At 35.8% G+C, this 18,033-nt stretch overlaps 1 protein-coding gene across 2 annotated transcripts in view; it reads left to right on the top strand.

Annotated features, from left to right (window-relative positions):
* The window catches only part of LOC131031612 (uncharacterized), a 91,656-nt gene that overhangs the window by 51,748 nt on the left and 21,875 nt on the right, over positions 1-18,033 (top strand). The window contains exons 3-4 of one of the 2 annotated variants that reach the window (XM_057962775.2): positions 7,229-7,293; positions 12,175-12,223. In XM_057962775.2, coding sequence (XP_057818758.1) covers positions 7,229-7,293; positions 12,175-12,201 — 92 coding nt within the window. In that variant the 3' untranslated portion in view covers positions 12,202-12,223. The remainder of the gene's footprint in view (positions 1-7,228; positions 7,294-12,174; positions 12,224-18,033) is intronic. The other variant, XM_057962774.2, reaches the window with a different exon arrangement.

Raw genomic sequence — 18,033 nt, 5'->3', positions numbered from 1 at the left:
AAAATATGGAACCATTGGCATGTTAGAATGGTTTACAAGTTAACTATGTTGGTGGGCATGGACCTATAAAGGATGCTTAGTTGATTCTTGTTCCATTAATGATTTTCATTTTGAGAATGACATTGCTATTACAAATTTCTCAAAAATTCCCAAAGCAATGAAAAGAGTTAACAATATTGTTTGCGTCTTTGATAATAGCTCAAGAAATAGAGGTTAAATAGTAGTGCCCCCTAGGGATGTGGGATGTGTTCCCTAGCCTTTTTGTCCCCGTCCCCTATCCTTTTTGCCCTCATCCCCTATAGTCGACATTTTGGGGATGTAGGGATGACTAAGAAACATCCCCCCTCATCCCCTTTAACAACAAATGTGGAAATGTTTTCGAAAAGTTCCTTATTGGTCAAGGGATGACTAGCAATCCTTGAGATGGCCAAGGGACGTCCAGGAATCTCTTGTTTGTCGTGAGGATTGCTAGTCGTCCCCTACGGCCCAACGCTGCCCCAAATGGGTTTTAAAAACCACACACATCTTTAAAACTAAAAAGGGATGGGTGGGTCCAAAAGGACCTCCCTACCCCTTTAAACAGTATCTAACGCCTTCACACCATGAATAACCAAGACCACCAAACTTTTAAATTATGACACCTTCTAGAAACTGTTGAGAATATATGGAATGAATGCATATTAAATTATGGACACATAAACCATAAACAATTGCTGCCCATATTAATTGACTTGCCTCTTCAAACGATGACATGGTAAATTGACTTGGCTAACAACAAAAGCAAGCAAGTAGCTGATTTGGACAAGCAGCCAACTCAAACTGTCAACCAAGTAGCTCAAACACATAGCCAGGTAGCTCAAACACACAACAAGGTAGCTCAAGTAGACAACCAAGTAGCTCAACCAAGCAATTAAGTAGCTCAACCTGGTAGCCAAGCAGCTGAAGCACACAACCAAGTAGCTCAACCAGGTAGCCAAGTAGCTCAAGCACATAACCAAGTAGCTCAAGCAAACAACTAGATAGCTCATTCCACTTCTCTAATAGTTTGAGTAATCCTCGGAAATTTATACAACCTTGATCATCAACCTTTGACATCAATGACAACATATTCAACAAGGTTGTGAAACTACAACCCTAGCTGAGGTTGTGAAACTACAACCCTAGTTGAGAAGGCTGAGTCAAACTAAGTTGCATATGGAAGGGAAGGCAAGAAAGAAGGGTAAGGCGGAGATGAGCCCACCAAATCTATTTACATGACAACTAGGAGATGGTATGGGGTACCAAGGCATGCAATTTAAGCCATCAAATTAATTATAGTGTCGTTGCTTTCATCTTTTATCATTAGAGGCCCCTTTCAATCAATACCTTCGGAGATAACAATGATTTTTGGGCGGGAGAAATCTGATTGGGCAGTTGCAAGGTCTTATCAAGTCATTAATGGCATTTTGGGTTGTGGAGGGAGGCAGGTGCGAGTGAATAGTGCAAAACATGGAAGTTTTTTTTTCTATCTAATATCATGGAGCAAGCTACAAAATGATTCATCAGTGTCACAACATCTGATCACAAGAAACTACTTTCGAGAGTTTCATACATAATTACATCGTCGTAGAAATAACAACATTACATCAAGTCATCCTAATATCAAGAGACATGATTACATCATATATATAGATTCCCAAGCACAGTCTAAAACTGGAAAGTATCTTCGTGAACCCTGCTGTTAGGCAAAATATCAGTCCAAGCCAACCTAGTGGCCCTTCCTTCCAAACCAGCTCCTTGCCATCTAGCAGCTGCTCCAGGTAAGGATGAACAAAGACCTCTGCCACAAGAACAACCACCTCTTGCTGCTGCAAATCTCTGCCCCTCGCCTCATTGAGCTCCCTCATGAAGTTATGCAACACATTCTCGAACAAGCTTCTATCTCCTTCCTGCCTGGCCCAAGAGAAGCCATGCGACACTTCCCATTTAAAAATACCGACTTGGCCATCCTGCATCAAGTCTTCAAATTTTCTCTTTGCCAGCCTTAGTACTATGGTAACTTGCATGTAAACATTGTGCAAAATGAGTCTCCTCAGAGACTCGGTAAGTGCCCTACTCTTACTGTTAAAAACACTATCATTCCTAATCTTCCATATATTCCAAAGTATAATAGATGAAAAGGCAGACCAAAAGAAATTACAGTCTTTCTTCAACATGGGAATATGACCACAAGTAACATTTACCATATCAACATTGGAATTAATAACAAGGCCAAACATAAACCAATCTCCTTAGCTAAGAGGCAATCAAAGAATAAATGGCTAAGGGTCTCCAGAAGTCTTCTGAAGGTGCACAAATTAAAATCCCCATCAGGCTTTTTGAGAGGCAGTCTATCAAGAAGGAGGTGCCAAATGAAAAACTTAATCTTGGGTTCAATAGGCCTGCGCCAAAGATGGTCACATACACGCTGCCATCTAGACAAGCTCAGGTCAAGATGCCAGGTCCGGATAAAGTGCTCAAGGATGTCACTGCTATCAAACAAAGCACAGTAGATAGATTTGGAATTAACAGCAAGGAGGGAAGAACCATCAGTCCAAGCAAGGGAGGATAAACATAGGGGTCTAGCATCATATAGGGAGGGGAGAGAGAGGGAGTCACAGGCAGACTTCAAAATAGAATAGGTTTTGAAGCGAGTATTGGGCACACCAAATCTGTCCATAAAAACCTGCCATTGGATCAATCTCCCATCTTCAACAATATCTTCAAATGTTTGAATGCCTTTGTCTACCCAAGATTTGGTCGAACACCCTTGCAATAGGGCCAGAAACTTATCCTTATATTTTAGATTCCACCATATAGATCTATTACCAAATAATATTTTACTGCCATTGATATTTTCCTTATAATCTATGCGAGACCTTATACTGTCCCATGCCTTCCAAATGGATTTGAAAATTGTTGACCTTGTAGGATACACAGCAAATTTGCCTGACACCAAATCACACATTGGGAGCCCTTTCCAGGAGTGGCTCTGCTTGGGGACAGACTGAGATATATTACGTTTGACCAAAATCTTCCACGGTTCTTCCCCTTGGAAGGCATGCAGTATCCATTTTGCAGCTAACACAGTCCCTTGCAGCCTTATGTCTTTTAAACCAAGACCACCCTTGGATTTACTCATAGTACACCACTTCCATCTTACTGCATGTCTTTTGTAGCCTCCTTTGCCATCAGTCCACAAGGAATCTCTAATTACCTTCTGAAACAAAGAGAATTGATGAGCATCAAACAACCAAGCCGAGGAGTAATAAATATTTTATGAGAAGAGAATTTTTTGGCACACCCAAAATCTACCTGCCAAAGAAAGATATTGCCTATTCCACCTCCTGAGCTTTTTGTCAATCTTAGTCATAACCCAATCTCACATCTCCTTGAGATTTGGGTTGTGGCAAAAGCTATTCCTAAGCATCTAATTTGGTGTTGAGGTCCACCCCACATCAAAGGGAATTTGCTGAACCACACAGGTGGGTGCTTGTCCCAACTTAACATAATGTATTTGGGGAGAGAAACCCTACTGAACATAATATATCCAATTTAGTCATAAGAGCCTCAAGATTGCCTTCTTCCAAACACAACAAGATGGCAATGTCATCTGCAAACTGTATATTCAAATGATCCTCTCCATTGGGAAATTTGAGTCCTTTTACTGGGGGGAAAGAGAGTAGTCTCTCAGAAGGTAGTATAATGCATCAACATTAATGACAAAGAGGGCAGGAGCTAAAGGACAACCCTGCCTAACGGATCTGGACAGAGGGAAACTCTGAGACCTGACTCCATTAACTTCAACACAAGCAGTAGTATCTTTCATGAGTCTCCACCATCCTACAATATAAACTTAAAGGAGGAAAGCTGAAGCTTTTCAGCATCATGATGATAAATTTCCACTCAATTCTATCTTATGCCTTCTTAAAGTCAATAAGCAACATACATGCATTTTGTTTAGAAACCTGGGCCCATGCATCGCTTCCCAGCAGGTGAGTAGGTTCTCCAAGATGTACCTTCCTTTGACAAAACCTCTTTGGGTATTACTAATCACTCTGGGAAGGATGTCCTCCAATCTTATAGCTAAAATTTTAGCTAGAATCTTGTAGGAAACATTAAGTAAGGTAATCAGCCTCCAATTCTTAAAGTAGGATTTGTCCCCATCTTTGGGGATGAGCTTAATGACCCCTCTATTAATATCTTTTCCCAATGATCCTTTCTCACAGACTTCCCTATAAATTGAGAGTAGGTCATTATTAATCCAATCACTGTTTTTTTAATAGAATTCTTTAGGTAGCCCATTTGAACCAGGGGCGTTATCATGCTTGAGTGCCAAAATAGCATTCTGAATTTCTTCTAAAGTATTTTCTTTCCCTAACTTGGAAGCATCCTCACTGTTGATCTTGTAAGGAATAATACCCCTAATTTTCCTTCTAGCTGCCTCCTTATCACAAACATTGTCTTCTGAGGTAAACAAAGTCAGATAAAAGTTTGTGAAAGCCATTAAAATTCCCTCCTGGTCTACAATATCAACCCCATTCTCACAAATGTTGTCAATATGTTCCTTAGCTTGCTTCTTTCTGAGAAGATGAAAAAAGAACTTGGGACCCTTATCCCCTTGGTCTGGAATATATATATATATATATATATCTGAAATTTTAAATATATTTTTGAATTATATATTTGTGTAACATTGTAACATAGTAAACATTCATCATAGCAACATACGAACATTTATAAATCAGAATCTAGATTCTAAAATTATTGATACTATATCAGAATCATATAAAAAATTTGAGATTATATCAATATCATATTTCATATTGCTTCCATTGATTAATATCGATATTAAATTATAAATTTCATTGATTAATATCGCTTCGCTTCGATATTATAAATATCTCCCATTGCTTTAGTTAGCGTTTTAATATAAAAATGAGTAGGACAATACTATGTCATAAATTCAAAAATATTATATAATGAGCCATTTACATGGTTCAGTGTTTTTTGCAATCCATCTTTCAATATGGTGTATATATGGTCAATGATTATATTATCTTCCAGACCCAATGTTATGTTAACTAGCCTAAAAGAAAATCAAATTCCTTAGTGACTTTACACTAGAAAATTTCTCGATGAACTCGTTGACCCATTTCTCTCTCTTGACCAATTGTTGAGAAGATGCATGGGACAAAGATGCAGGATGATATGTGTTTTCAGATGAAGAGCAGACTTGTTGAGAAGTTGAGCAGGCTAAATGAACTTGATGTAGAACACACCGTGTTTATTGCCATAGAGTTATCGCAGTTTCGCATGTGAGACAGTAACTGCCATCAAAGTGGCTGCGAAATTGCGATAAGCCTTTTGTGGCTCTACAGGAAGCAAGGGAGAACACACCGTGTTTATTTCCATAGTAAAGATGGAGATTAGAGAGTCATCGCTGTTTCGCGGGTCAACAGACTGCGTTGACCAAAGTTGATGCGAAACTGCGACAAGTGAAGCAAAGATCACATCATATTTATCACCAGAGTGAAGACAGAGAAGAAAGGGTTTTCGCTATTTCGCAGGTCAACGCTCGACGTTGACCAAGGCGGCTGCTAACCGCGACAAGAGAGGCAGATAACACAAAGTGTTTATTGCCACAGTGGGGATGGAGAAGAGAAAGTTATCATTGTTTCCTGGGTCAATAGTTTGCGCTGACCAAGGTTGCTGCGAAACTGTGATATGTGAAGAAGATAACACAATGTGATTATCGCCATTGTGAAGACAAAGAAGAATGAGCTTCGCTGTTTCGTAGGTGTTACAAATTGCATTGACCAAGGGTGTTGTGAAACTGTGATAAGGGAAGCTGATAACGCACCACATTTATCGCCACTATTTTCGCTAGTTTAGCATTTCACTCGTGAGTTTATTGCGGATATCTTCTACACGTGGACAATTTATGAGTGCAAAGATTTAAGAATTAAGTGGAAAAATCTTTGCTGATTGGTCTATGAAATTGAAAGAGGATATGTATCAAAGGAGAAAATTGGTGAGCAAAGAAAGGTAAAAATCATCAGATTTGAACGGCTGCAAATCTGAAAATAAGAAAAGAAAAAATCTTTCTATTAGTTGGATGAAAATAGAAAGACAGAAAATCAGAAAGCTAAAAATCAAGGCAGATTGTTTTCTTGATTTTGAGAAGTGGTTTTGAATTTTCCTTTGGAGGGAAAATCTGTTTTTTAGGGAAAAATTTGTTTTGGAGGGAAAATTCTAAGAAGTAAAAGAATTGTGATCGATTTGAATTTGTAGATGATTAAAAAGTGCATTGTTGCAGGTGAAAGAGAAGCAAGAAAAGAGAGTAAGAAATACAGTTTGTATTTCACACCGTGTGGAGCAAAGTAAGAGATAAGTAGAGAGTAGAGATTTGATCAGAACAGAGATCAGAAGAGCTGGTGAAAAGACAAGAAAGAGTCCAGGGAGGTATTGTAGAGATCAGAAGAGTTGGTGAAAAGACAAGATATAGTGCAGAGAGCTATTGCAGAGATCAAAGAGCAGAAGACAAAGCCTGTAAGTTGAAAAGAGTAGATTCAGTTTCAGGCGTGGAAAACACGACGTGTTACAAAACCTCATTTGTAACACGGTACTCAACTTGTATCTGTAATTCTTCATTATTATAATCATCTGAGTGGGTGCTCAGATCAGGGATTGGTTCTCCTTTGGGTTGGTGCCCATAAACTTTGTAATCAGACTATTTCCACCGTGAAGCTGGATTAGAGTAGTAGACTCTAGTAGCATTTCTCACTGAGGTTTTTCCCATCTTGGGTTTTCCTTGTATATCTTGTGTTGTGGGCTTGCCTTCTATGTGTATCTATAGATTGGTCTAATATCTTTACTCATTGTTGCTTGATCTTTGTTTTAGAGTTTTAATCCTTTAGATAGTTCAAGTTTTGAGTAACCACTCCCTTTCAGTGGTCCATTTGTGTTCCTTCAGAATTGTGATGCAACACTTGTCTCTATATTGATTTCATGTTTTACACAAGTTTTTCAACTATGCCATGTGGTTTAATTCTATGGGAGTATTCATTTGCTATATGTGTATCCCCCAGTATTGTTCTGGCTTGGAAGAGAGATTTTTAATTCAAGTGTCTGAAGTGTGTGTGAATCATTGTTGAAAATTAAACTGTATCTCTGTTATTGTAATTCAAATCATGACTTTGTTATTCAGGTATTCAGAAAAGGGAGGAACTTGCTGAACAACTGAAAAAAGTTTCGGAAACCTGGAAATCTGAGGTTAGGTTCTGACTTGTGCTTCTTTGTATATATATTTTTATCCATCTTTGTTCACATAAATTCATTGAATTTCTTTGTACTTACTGCGTATATGGTGAATAAAATGTTGCAAATAGAGCAGAAAATAGAAATCATGATTCCAATAATACATACCTAAATAAATAAGGGGTTGTGTTTTTAGAAGGATCAGAAATTACCTAATTGCATGCAATAATCATGCCAAGTGTTAAGTGACACTCAGGAAACACTGTGAGAGGGGAGGTGGGGTGAATCAGTGTTTCAAAAATTGATCCAGATTATCAACTAGACACCAAAAATTCATAAAAGGATTAAGAACACAAGAACACAAGATTTCTCGTGAAAAACCCTTTCTGGTGAAAAACCACGGCATCAAAATACTTTCATTAGCTTGAATGGGCACTGACCCAGATTAAAAGCAATAAGAGAGAGCTCCAACTCTCCTCACAGCATCAACAAAGAATAGCAAGGTCTATAACCCTTTTACAACGAGCATCAACTCTAACATCTTCTCCCAAAATATTTAAGAGAATCCAACACATACAGAAGGAAAATACTTTTTAATCATATGCACATCCTTCAGTCCAAAAGAGAATATCTTATTTGAGTTTTAGTTCTCAGTCCAAAAATAAATAAAACGTCCATTTTCAGCTAAATAAAAACATCTCTGAAAGATATCATAAATCAGCTTCCAAAGACGTATCTCGTTCATCACCACCTACAGAAATTCTCAAACACCAAAAATACCATGTACTCCAGCACCACTCTGCACAAAACCGCTACCAAATTACTTAGTGCACTAAGTAGACATAAGTATCAAAACACACAACAACACCCCTCATATATCTAATTCGATTTTCAACAAAAAATTAAATCCAAAACCTGACTACAGTCAAAGTCGAACACAAAATCACAAACGGCTGATCAAGAAGAAAAAAACACAACCACATCATTCCCTTTTTTAGCATATCCTCCAAAATATTTTCACATAGTTTTTCTTGGTAAGCCCAACGTGCATAGTCAAAACTAACACACACGAGAAGTTTTCTGACTTCGAATTTTGCTACAGGCTGTTACATCCGCAATCCACGCCATTTCCAGAAGCATTCATTTTTAATTTACTAGCATCTTTTTAAACTTTTTCAATGGTCTATATTTTTCTTTTAGGCACAACTATTGCCGCTGATACTCTTCATTCATGAAAGCAATTCATAACTGAGCGCTTTCATGATGGGAAACTGCACCATATTTTCTCCCATGATGCTTGCCAATTCATAAAAATATCTTTCGATGGCATATTCTGTCATTCGAAATTAATTCCCATAACCATGTTTTGATGAGACAAATGTCCAGCCATATCCAGAAAATAAAGATTCTGAGTTCGTATCATTTGTAATTTTGTATCTGGCTCCACAAGCATAAAATAACCTTTTAAGAAAAATAAACGGCTCAGACTAAAAGGCATCTTTCCTTCATACAGCATCAAAAATAAAAAAACTGACAGGGAATTAATTTCCAAATCACCGTGACCTCTGCCAAAAAAAACTTCAACGGCATCTCAAAAAATATCGCTCCAGAAGAAGACGTGTTCAATAAAAAAAATCAAACAAAATTAAGTACCACGTCTCGTTTTTTCACAAAAGAAAGTAACGGCAGCCTTTGAAAAACTATTTCAAAGCATTCAATGAGATAAAATAAAATTGTTTTATATCAACTGTCAAGCCCATTTTACACCAATTTGCATAACTTTGAATAATCAAAGCTGACATGGCATGAGTAGCTGGCAAGAGTGACAAGCAAGCACACAGCCAGCTGATGCAAACACTCAGGCAGCTCAAGAAGACATACACATAGGTCAACCACATACCCAAGCACCTCAAGCTCACAGGCAGGCAGCTCAAATAAACTTTGTATAATCTTGACATCAATGACAAATCTTCTAACATTAAGTTCCTCATATTCTTAATTATAGTTAAATAGTATGTAGTTTTACCTCAGTGATGCCTTAGTTTTCATTACAAAAATTATTTAGATTCTAATGTACAGGTTTCAATTTAACGATCAATCTAAGGCATACAATTCTCTTGCAGTAAAACTCAGTTATGATAGCAAAGTAAGTCATAGACCCTCCTGTTCCAGTCAAATATTTGTGATTTCTTACAAGCTCTTGATTCTCATCCACCTGAAAAATGGTTTAGCCATAATTCTTGATGCTAAATTCTGTAGCTCATTTAGGAATTTTATCCCCACCAACATATTTGACCTTATTTTTGCCCTCTTGATTTTCTGATGCATTCTTATTCAAACCTTAATTTATTGCCTATGCAATTTTGAAACTTTTCGATATTCTTCTCGTCTATGGGTTAATATTAAATGCTATGCTATTCTAATTGCATGTGCAAAACTATGCTACAGAAGTCAAACTTCTCATAGTATGCATAACATGTTATTTGTATCATGTATACTCATCAAAAAATTAAAAAATCATCATATATTTAGATATTTCCAAGGATGGCATAACAAAAACTCCTTGGCTTATACCTTAGTATGTTTATTAAATTTTAATAGAATAAGGAAGTGATCTCCAATTCATAACAAATAATCTCAAAATACTTTGCTTAAACGATGTGAGTGATCAATGAAAGGAATGCATCAAATACATAAAATACTATTTTATTTTCTGCATCTTTTATGAAATGGTGCACTGAGATAACATGTATGCCATGCTGGAATGATATGATTTGTACAGCTTTATGCAAATGTTCTAGAATTAATGCCTGAAAATTATGTACCGTTGATACTCTACTGGATTCTATTTGTTAAAAATTAAAAGAAAAGTCAGAATTTTAATGACTGAGAAAGCAAAGGAATAAAATTGTATGCCTTCCGAATCAGGTATATATAGATGTTTTGTTTTATGATTTATCTCTAAAGAATTTCAAGGGGAGGCATAGGATTAGTTGATTAAGCTGGCATAAATTGTTTGAAAGCTTAGCTTTCCCTCACCAAGAATTATATTTAAAAGTTTGTAGTATTTGCTAGTGAGCATGCTTACTTGAGTTGTAATAGGTTCATACTGTCCATCCATATCAGTGTGTCCTAAATGGTGTCTCTGAGGATGCTCTTTTCAGGTTTCAATTCTTTTAGAAAAGAGAGCCTATGCAAATCATGACAATCTATACTTGGGAGTTATATTTTATATTTTGTCTTTCAGTTTGAAACCTTCTTAATTGCATCCTTCCAAGGGATATGTCTCACTGTCTATTTTTGAGTGCTAGTTTGTACAGATTCATTTGCACTACATTCCTTCATGATGTCTGATCAGTGTAGTCATTTATGATTAACTCTACTTTTATTTACTGGTGAGAGGTTTTGGAAGTACTAATTAAGTTCTTATATAGAGAGTTCAAACTATCATCTTCAAAATGTGCTCTGCTGCAAACTAATTATTCCTTACTGCATTCCCAAAGTTGAGTTTTCTGGCCAACTCTTTTACCTTTGTGAATACTTTTAAGTTTGTTTTCCCTACAATCTCAGATCTTTGGGTGATTCAGCCTGAGGTCATGCTAGAAGGTTTCCTCTTTTGGTATCACCTAATTTGATATTGTTGGTAATCCAATTCAAGTTTGCCCCCCCCCAACTTTTCTCATCCTCAACATGTGATCTATTGCAAACTAATGATTCTGTAGTGCATCGTTGAAGTGGAGTTTTTTGGCCAACCCTTTTGTCTTGCGAATACCTTAGGTTGACTTTCCCTTCAGCTTCAAATCCTTGGGTGTTTGAATGCAAGGTCACAAGAGATACCCATATTTGGTTCTTTGTTCTTTAAAAAGGTTTTCCTCTTTGGGCATTGCTGAATTTGACTTTGTTTATAATCCAAGATGGATTTGCTACCACCTTTTTCCATTCAAGTACTCCTTGTATATCCCACATGCATCTTCCTTAATAGGAGGAGAATCAATTTGAGTTGATATATAATATATCCTTTGGGTTACGTCAACATTTTTTCAACTCTTAGATCCAGGATGAATTTCTAAGTTGGGAATTTGTTATAGACTTCCAATGGCATCATTATTCAACTTAATTATCTCATACATTTTTGGTTGCATTGTTTTGAGGGTCTGCTTTGGTGAGTTGAGAATGTGCTTCCACCAAATTAATTCCTTGTAGGGTAGTTAGGCTCAAACTTATTTAGAATTGACAAATCCATTTTGGTCTTGGATTCTTGATAGAAAAAGTTTGGCTACAGTTCGTAAATAAATATTGGTCACAGAAATAATGTATACACGTTTTTTGGTTTTATAGACACTATTATCATTAATCTCCTTGAACATATATGTTCACACATATCATGGCTTTGAATAGGTTGGCTTACAATACATTGTGAGAGATGTGCCATCAACCATCCTCCTTCCTATCACTCTCATGTTTGCATATCTGTTACCTTGATTCCTTGAATTCCCCTAACTCTATTTTTTGTTGATTTTTTGGTTGTATTTGATATTGCTTCGATTGATGATGTTTTGCAACACTACTGTATTAGCCGATGCCATTGGTTGGGCCAATGATGTTGGTTAACATTGAGATTTTCCTTTAGGGTTTTAGTCCATACTTATGTACACCACTTTTTTTTTCCTAAGAAAAGAAGATGCATTATTTGCTCTGCTTATGCAAATATATTTCTTTTAATCGGATTTAGGGTTAGAGGAGCTTACACTGTGAAAGCTAAGTCAATAGAAAGGTATTGTAGATTTGAATAGTAGTTGTACCATTGAGGTTTTCTGGGTATCTGTTGTCCACAACTATGGTTTACTCAGGTCTTCATCTATCAATCTTGACTTCACCTATAACCTTTTCTCACAGAGTTCCACTAGCCAATTTGGAGATTAATGTGCTGACAAGTTCACAAAAGGTATGTATCCGTAACCGAAATCTCTTCTTTTTCAATAGTTGTATTCATACTGTGAATGTTGTGTGCATGTATTAGATAACATGGTATTGTCCATTACTATACTTCTATATCGTTGTTAGCTATAGTCTTCACTTACCACAAATTGGCATTATATTTTTCATAGCTCTTGCTTAGTGCACAGTGGTACTCTTCTTACAAACAACTGTTGCTTATAACCCCAAGCCACTTTGTAGACCAGCATTCTTGTTTTGTGATGGATCTAGAATGGTCTTCTATCTTTTTTCTTTTATGAGGGTCTTCATTTTATAGAACCACTTTTAGGTCTGACACAAACAACATATTTAACAGCAGTGTGTTATTTTTCCTTATCAAATTAATATCAAGGTAATATTTAACCAAATCAACTTGCTAATAAACTGATGGAAATATTGTCAATGATGTCAAAGATGCAAGAAGGCTATCATCAATGTCAAAGGTGATGGATAGCTGTGATTTATATGAAGAAGACATTTCCATAATCATTGAATGATCAGAATTGAAGATGAACTCCATATACAAGATGTGGGTATGCAGTGATCATATGCAGCAATGACATATAACAGATGACAAAGACTACTGTATGACAGCAATAGTAATACATGACTGATCAGTGACAGTAATCAAATACTTATGGTAACATAGCACTGAGACAAAGAAGACTCTGAATCAGCGATTATATAATGAAGACTACAACTTTGGTTATCAGCAACATTGCCGACTTCATAGCATTAATGTATGAGCAAGCAGCAAATGAAAAGTTTGAAGATGGAGACCTCATTATATGCATAATTCTTTGGGGATCGATCATGTTGATACAGCGATATATTATATGTATGGAATAACAAGTTTTCGGAAGTGGTTCAAGAACATTGGTTGACTTCATGTGTAGCGATGATACACTTTTATGTTGTATATGCTTAATAAACAAAACGATATCATGTATAGCCGTAATACACACAGCCAACTTCTCAAATAAGATTGTATCAAACATATTCAATGTTCCAAGTGATTTATGCTGCTGGTTGGAGTATAGAAACAGAGATTGAGGAATGTAGACCAGCTTGCTATGAAGATCATGCTATTTAATTTAGCAAGTAAAGATTAAGAAGCCAGTGATAATAATGAGAGACTTCTTTAATGTGCAAGTCGACTCATGACCAAAGAGCGGCCATTTATTAGTCTGATGGCTGAATAAATAAATATGGTGATTCCCATCAAGGAAGCATCAAAACATTGATTCAAAGAATGCAGCGATTATCACTAATGGACAAAGTAATAATTGTCTCGTAAGAAAGCATCGATCATGCTGGAACATGAGCAGCGACTTAGAAAGCTAAGATGGAATATCACAAAAGGAAAGAAATCAATAAAGCCCGATAGAAAGGTTATAATATATTTCAATATCAAAGAATAATAGTTGAGATGATCGATTACATAACATGGCAATTCAAGCTGAAGATTTACATCTGATCAAAGCGACTTCCATTCAGCTATAACCACGATTAAAATGCATGGCGTTTGTCATTCATATTAAAAATATTAATATCGTGCTAAAGAATGATTTGTTAAGAAGCGATTACTATATGTTTTGGACTTGATAATAAAAAGGGGGTGCTTTGTATACAAAGAGGTGCAATTAATGTATGAAGAAACATATCAATTGTTTATGGCAGAAATTATGAAAGATGAATGGCTACAATTTGAAGAATGAAACAAGGGGTTTTGATATATACTACGAGTAAGAAAAATTATAATCAGTGGATGACATTAATAATAATGCATTGATAACAAACCATGAAGAAACGCAAACTCACAATCTGGGAACTAATTGTTTCTTGTAGTCCCTCTGAAGTTTATGTTTGTGCACATCCAATATTAACGTAATAAAAGTCAAGGCTATGATAATGGAAGAAAAAGTCTCATTAGTACAAGGAATGCAATCCATTAAAGAATCGAATCATAGTAATGTTTTGACAAAACGTGTTTAATTTGTTTGAAAAACAAATGCCGTCTAATCAAGAGGTGTGACATTATGGAAGGAGACTAATCTGAAGTTAAACCCGATAAAGGAATAAATAAAGTTCAATTTAAATGAGAGTAATTAAGTTTGTAAAAAGATGTGACCCATGAAATGAATAGACATCTCCTTTCATGAATAAATCCAAAGGTATAAATAATCTTTGTGAGAAGTTTGAAGTAGGAGTGCTGTATATGGAATAAAAAGATCCTTGAGATTTACGTGTGTGCAGTACATGAGAATAACTTTATATCAGATTTATGAAGATTTTATGAAGGCCTTATGAGCAGATCTTGTACAAAAGTTTGGATCAGATTTGGAGTAGACTTTATGTCTGATTGAAGAAAAAATTGGATCAGATTTTGTAACAGATGTTGTGCGTACTGCGTACTATGTGAAATAAATAAAATAAAATTCAGATTCTAAGTAGAGCAGATTTATTACAACAGATGTGAATAAATGAGGTTGTAAGTGAATATGAGTGTATAGTGCTGGGTGTAAATATTGAAAAGGTAACATCAGGCACGTGGAAAAGAGTTGTGTGTGAAGAATATAAATCTGAAATTATTTTTTTTAGATTGTAAGAAATGTTAAAAAGAAGATAATGCTGATAATATAAATCTGAAAAGAGAGTAGTGTTGTATCTGTAGTGTGCAAGTTATATTTAATTCAGATTTATTACTGTTGTGAAGAAGTAAAAATGAAAATATTTTTGTGAAGGGTTACCTCTCTTGGTGAAGAGGTATGTTAGAGTAATATATGAGGAGGTCAATGAGAAGTGGGTTTGTCTCTTAATGTAATAACTTATGCAGATTTGAATAGAGGAGTTTGAGCAGATTAATGAAGCAGATTATGCAGATTTAAAGATGATTTGTAAGAATTCCTTGGCCAGTAATTTAGAGGAATAAATGCAGTTTCAGCAGCTGTCCAGAGGAAATTATTAGCAGATTTATAAGGAAGGATATAAAAGAGATTATAGTAAATTTGAAGAAGATTTTATAGCAGATTTATCGAAGACTTCATAACAAATTTGAAGAAGACTTTATAGCAGATTTGAGAAAGATATTATAGCAGATTTGTGGTGAAAATTTATAGTAATATTGCAGGTCCATCATCTGTTGAGTTAGCAACATTGTCAAGGTGGAAAATCAGATTTAAGTGAAGTGGGTTGGTGCTCACGAATTTAGATTTGGGAGTTGGTGCTTCCAGTGGGTTGGTGCTCACAGAATTCTGAAGTGGGAGTTGGTGCTTCCAGTGGGTTGGTGCTCACGAATTCAGATTTGGGAGTTGGTGCTCCCAAACAGTGTTAGGGATTGGTGCCTCTAGTAGGTTGGTGCCTACGAAATATTGTAAAAGAAGAAATATATAAAAGCATTGATTTATTGTGGTTTTCTCCTGTAAGGGTTTCCACTCATATATCTTGTGTTCATATTAGATAGATTACATATGAATGTTAGTATGCAATGAATATGGTAATAAGATAAGTTATATACTTATGATTGAAGTTGAAAAAGTTTAATTTGGTAAAAGATTGTTGTTATACTGATTCACCCCCCCTCCTCTCAGTATAACCGTGTGCTCTTCATAAACATATTATCTATCAATGGGGGTGGTAAACAATGCGGTTGGACAAGAAGAAAAAATGAGGTTCACTGTGGTTGAACAAGAGGAAGAAAGGAGGTTCACTGTATATTTAAGCTCAAAAATTCATTCAAGAGTACAATGATAATGGATTTTGATATCCATGACATCAAAATTGTGAATAAAAGAATCATGATAAGCTGGGAACAAGAGGGTCTATTGGCCGCTATAGAACTTGAGCAATCAACACCATACTTTGGACTTGTAACTTCCTTTTTTTCTTCTGTTTTACCCATATGGCCACTCTATTTACTGCTCAATTGTGGATTGATCTCTTCTAGCTGGAAAGGATCTAAGTTGGTCCTCATAATTTTGTTCAAGTCAAAGGTGAAGGTTGTAGCTAACAAAAACTAATTTATTCTACCTATCAGTATCAACAGCCAATTCGACATCTAAAAATAGAGAGCATAACACTAAAAATACTTATTTGTTATTATTTAGGTTTAAATGCTTTTCCTTTATAATATTGATTTTGTTATTTGTGTCTTTACACGTACACACACACACACCAACAATTTATATATTTTGCAATTTTTTTGTGTTTTTTCGTAATCCTGGGTTGGATTCAGTGTGTTGCTGTATCCAAATATTAAATGTTATCTAAATTTGGGCTTGTGTATGGATAAGGTATTCATGTGATATCCAAGAGCATTGTATCTGCATAGGGAGTACAGAAAGTTGTCAGGTGGCTCTCTACAAGTTTCTCTCTCATGGCTTCATAATTGGAGGTTGTGTTAATAACTAATTGGATTTCATTTTCAATTCTCACCTCAATCAAAACCTCCTCCAATACCACACATAAATAGTCAGCTTTCTTCACTTTCAATGAAGAATCAATGAACTGGAGGACGACAAATACTCAGTGAAGTGAGAAGAAAATTGACTTGTTAATGATTTCTATCATTGATCAAAACATCACACATTATAGGCAACTTTTTTTTCTCCTTGTGGTGCATTACTGATTATTCAATTTGCCTTTCTGCTACCTTCTCTTTCAGCACCAACCCTTGAGTTTTATTATAAGAAGGATCATTAAACTACATACCAGCCATTGTCAAGGCACACATAATGGCTGGTCAATTAAGAGACCTAAAAGTACAAGTGCAAACCTTTTTTTAAAGAAGAAAAGCAAAGTAGCAGGTCATAGTCATGATGAACAGTAAAGTGGAAAAGTACCAAAATTATCTACTACTACACTTCTTGCTAACTTGTTCATACTCTTAACTAGGGTTTGAGAAGCTAAGCTATCTGAAACATTACTTTGCCTTTTAGGGTTAATATTAAAAGACTAAATTATAGAAGTGACTGGGAGCATGATAAAGGTAGTTAGATGATGTTTTCAGAGGCATAGTTCATAACAGTTTGTCTGCAGTATTATTTGAAGATTTGTTTGTCTTTTTTTTGCCGATTAGATAGTCTTTGGTTGAAAAGTACCAAAAATTACCTACTACTTCACACACAATTAAGAGTTGACTTAAGTCTTCTAAGAACTTAAAGAACCAGACATCCTTGTGCACTAATCTTTTCGAGAATTATAAGAAGAATCCCATGATTGGTAGTACCTTAGTTGGGGTTTGAAACATGATATGCAATGCATTAGTATGGGAGCATTTCAAGAATTGCATGATGAAATGTATGCTGTGGATTAGAAGCAAAAGTGCTGTGGAAAGCATCAAGTTTTATCATTTGAGTGTGTTTCAATAGCATAGAACTTGGGATCAACATATGAAGAAAATGAATCCATAGTAATTAAGCATACAATGGAATATCCATGTCGATTGGTATTAGAGAAGGATGTTGTGGTTTTGGTATATACATTTAATTTAAGCTTAGGATTTACATGTTATACCAGCATTGTGTTGAAAATCAAGTATTGGTGGTTATTAAAGTAGGATATAACTGGTTCTACAGGTCCTCACGATGTCTTTTGTAAATGTCATTGAAGAGGGCACAGGGGTGTTGGGATGAAATGCAGATTACCATATTAATATACATATTATTGTTAGACTAACACAGTGTTGGTTGTTATTAAAGGAATGTATAACAAAGCTCATCGAGACTAGTTAGCAATTAGTGTGTGGTGCCCAAGACCTTACCACAGGAATGACAAACC

The sequence above is a fragment of the Cryptomeria japonica genome, chromosome 2 (assembly GCF_030272615.1).
Source record: "Cryptomeria japonica chromosome 2, Sugi_1.0, whole genome shotgun sequence".
Classification (NCBI taxonomy): Eukaryota; Viridiplantae; Streptophyta; class Pinopsida; order Cupressales; family Cupressaceae; genus Cryptomeria; species Cryptomeria japonica.
This window is presented reverse-complemented; position numbering and strand designations above follow the sequence as displayed.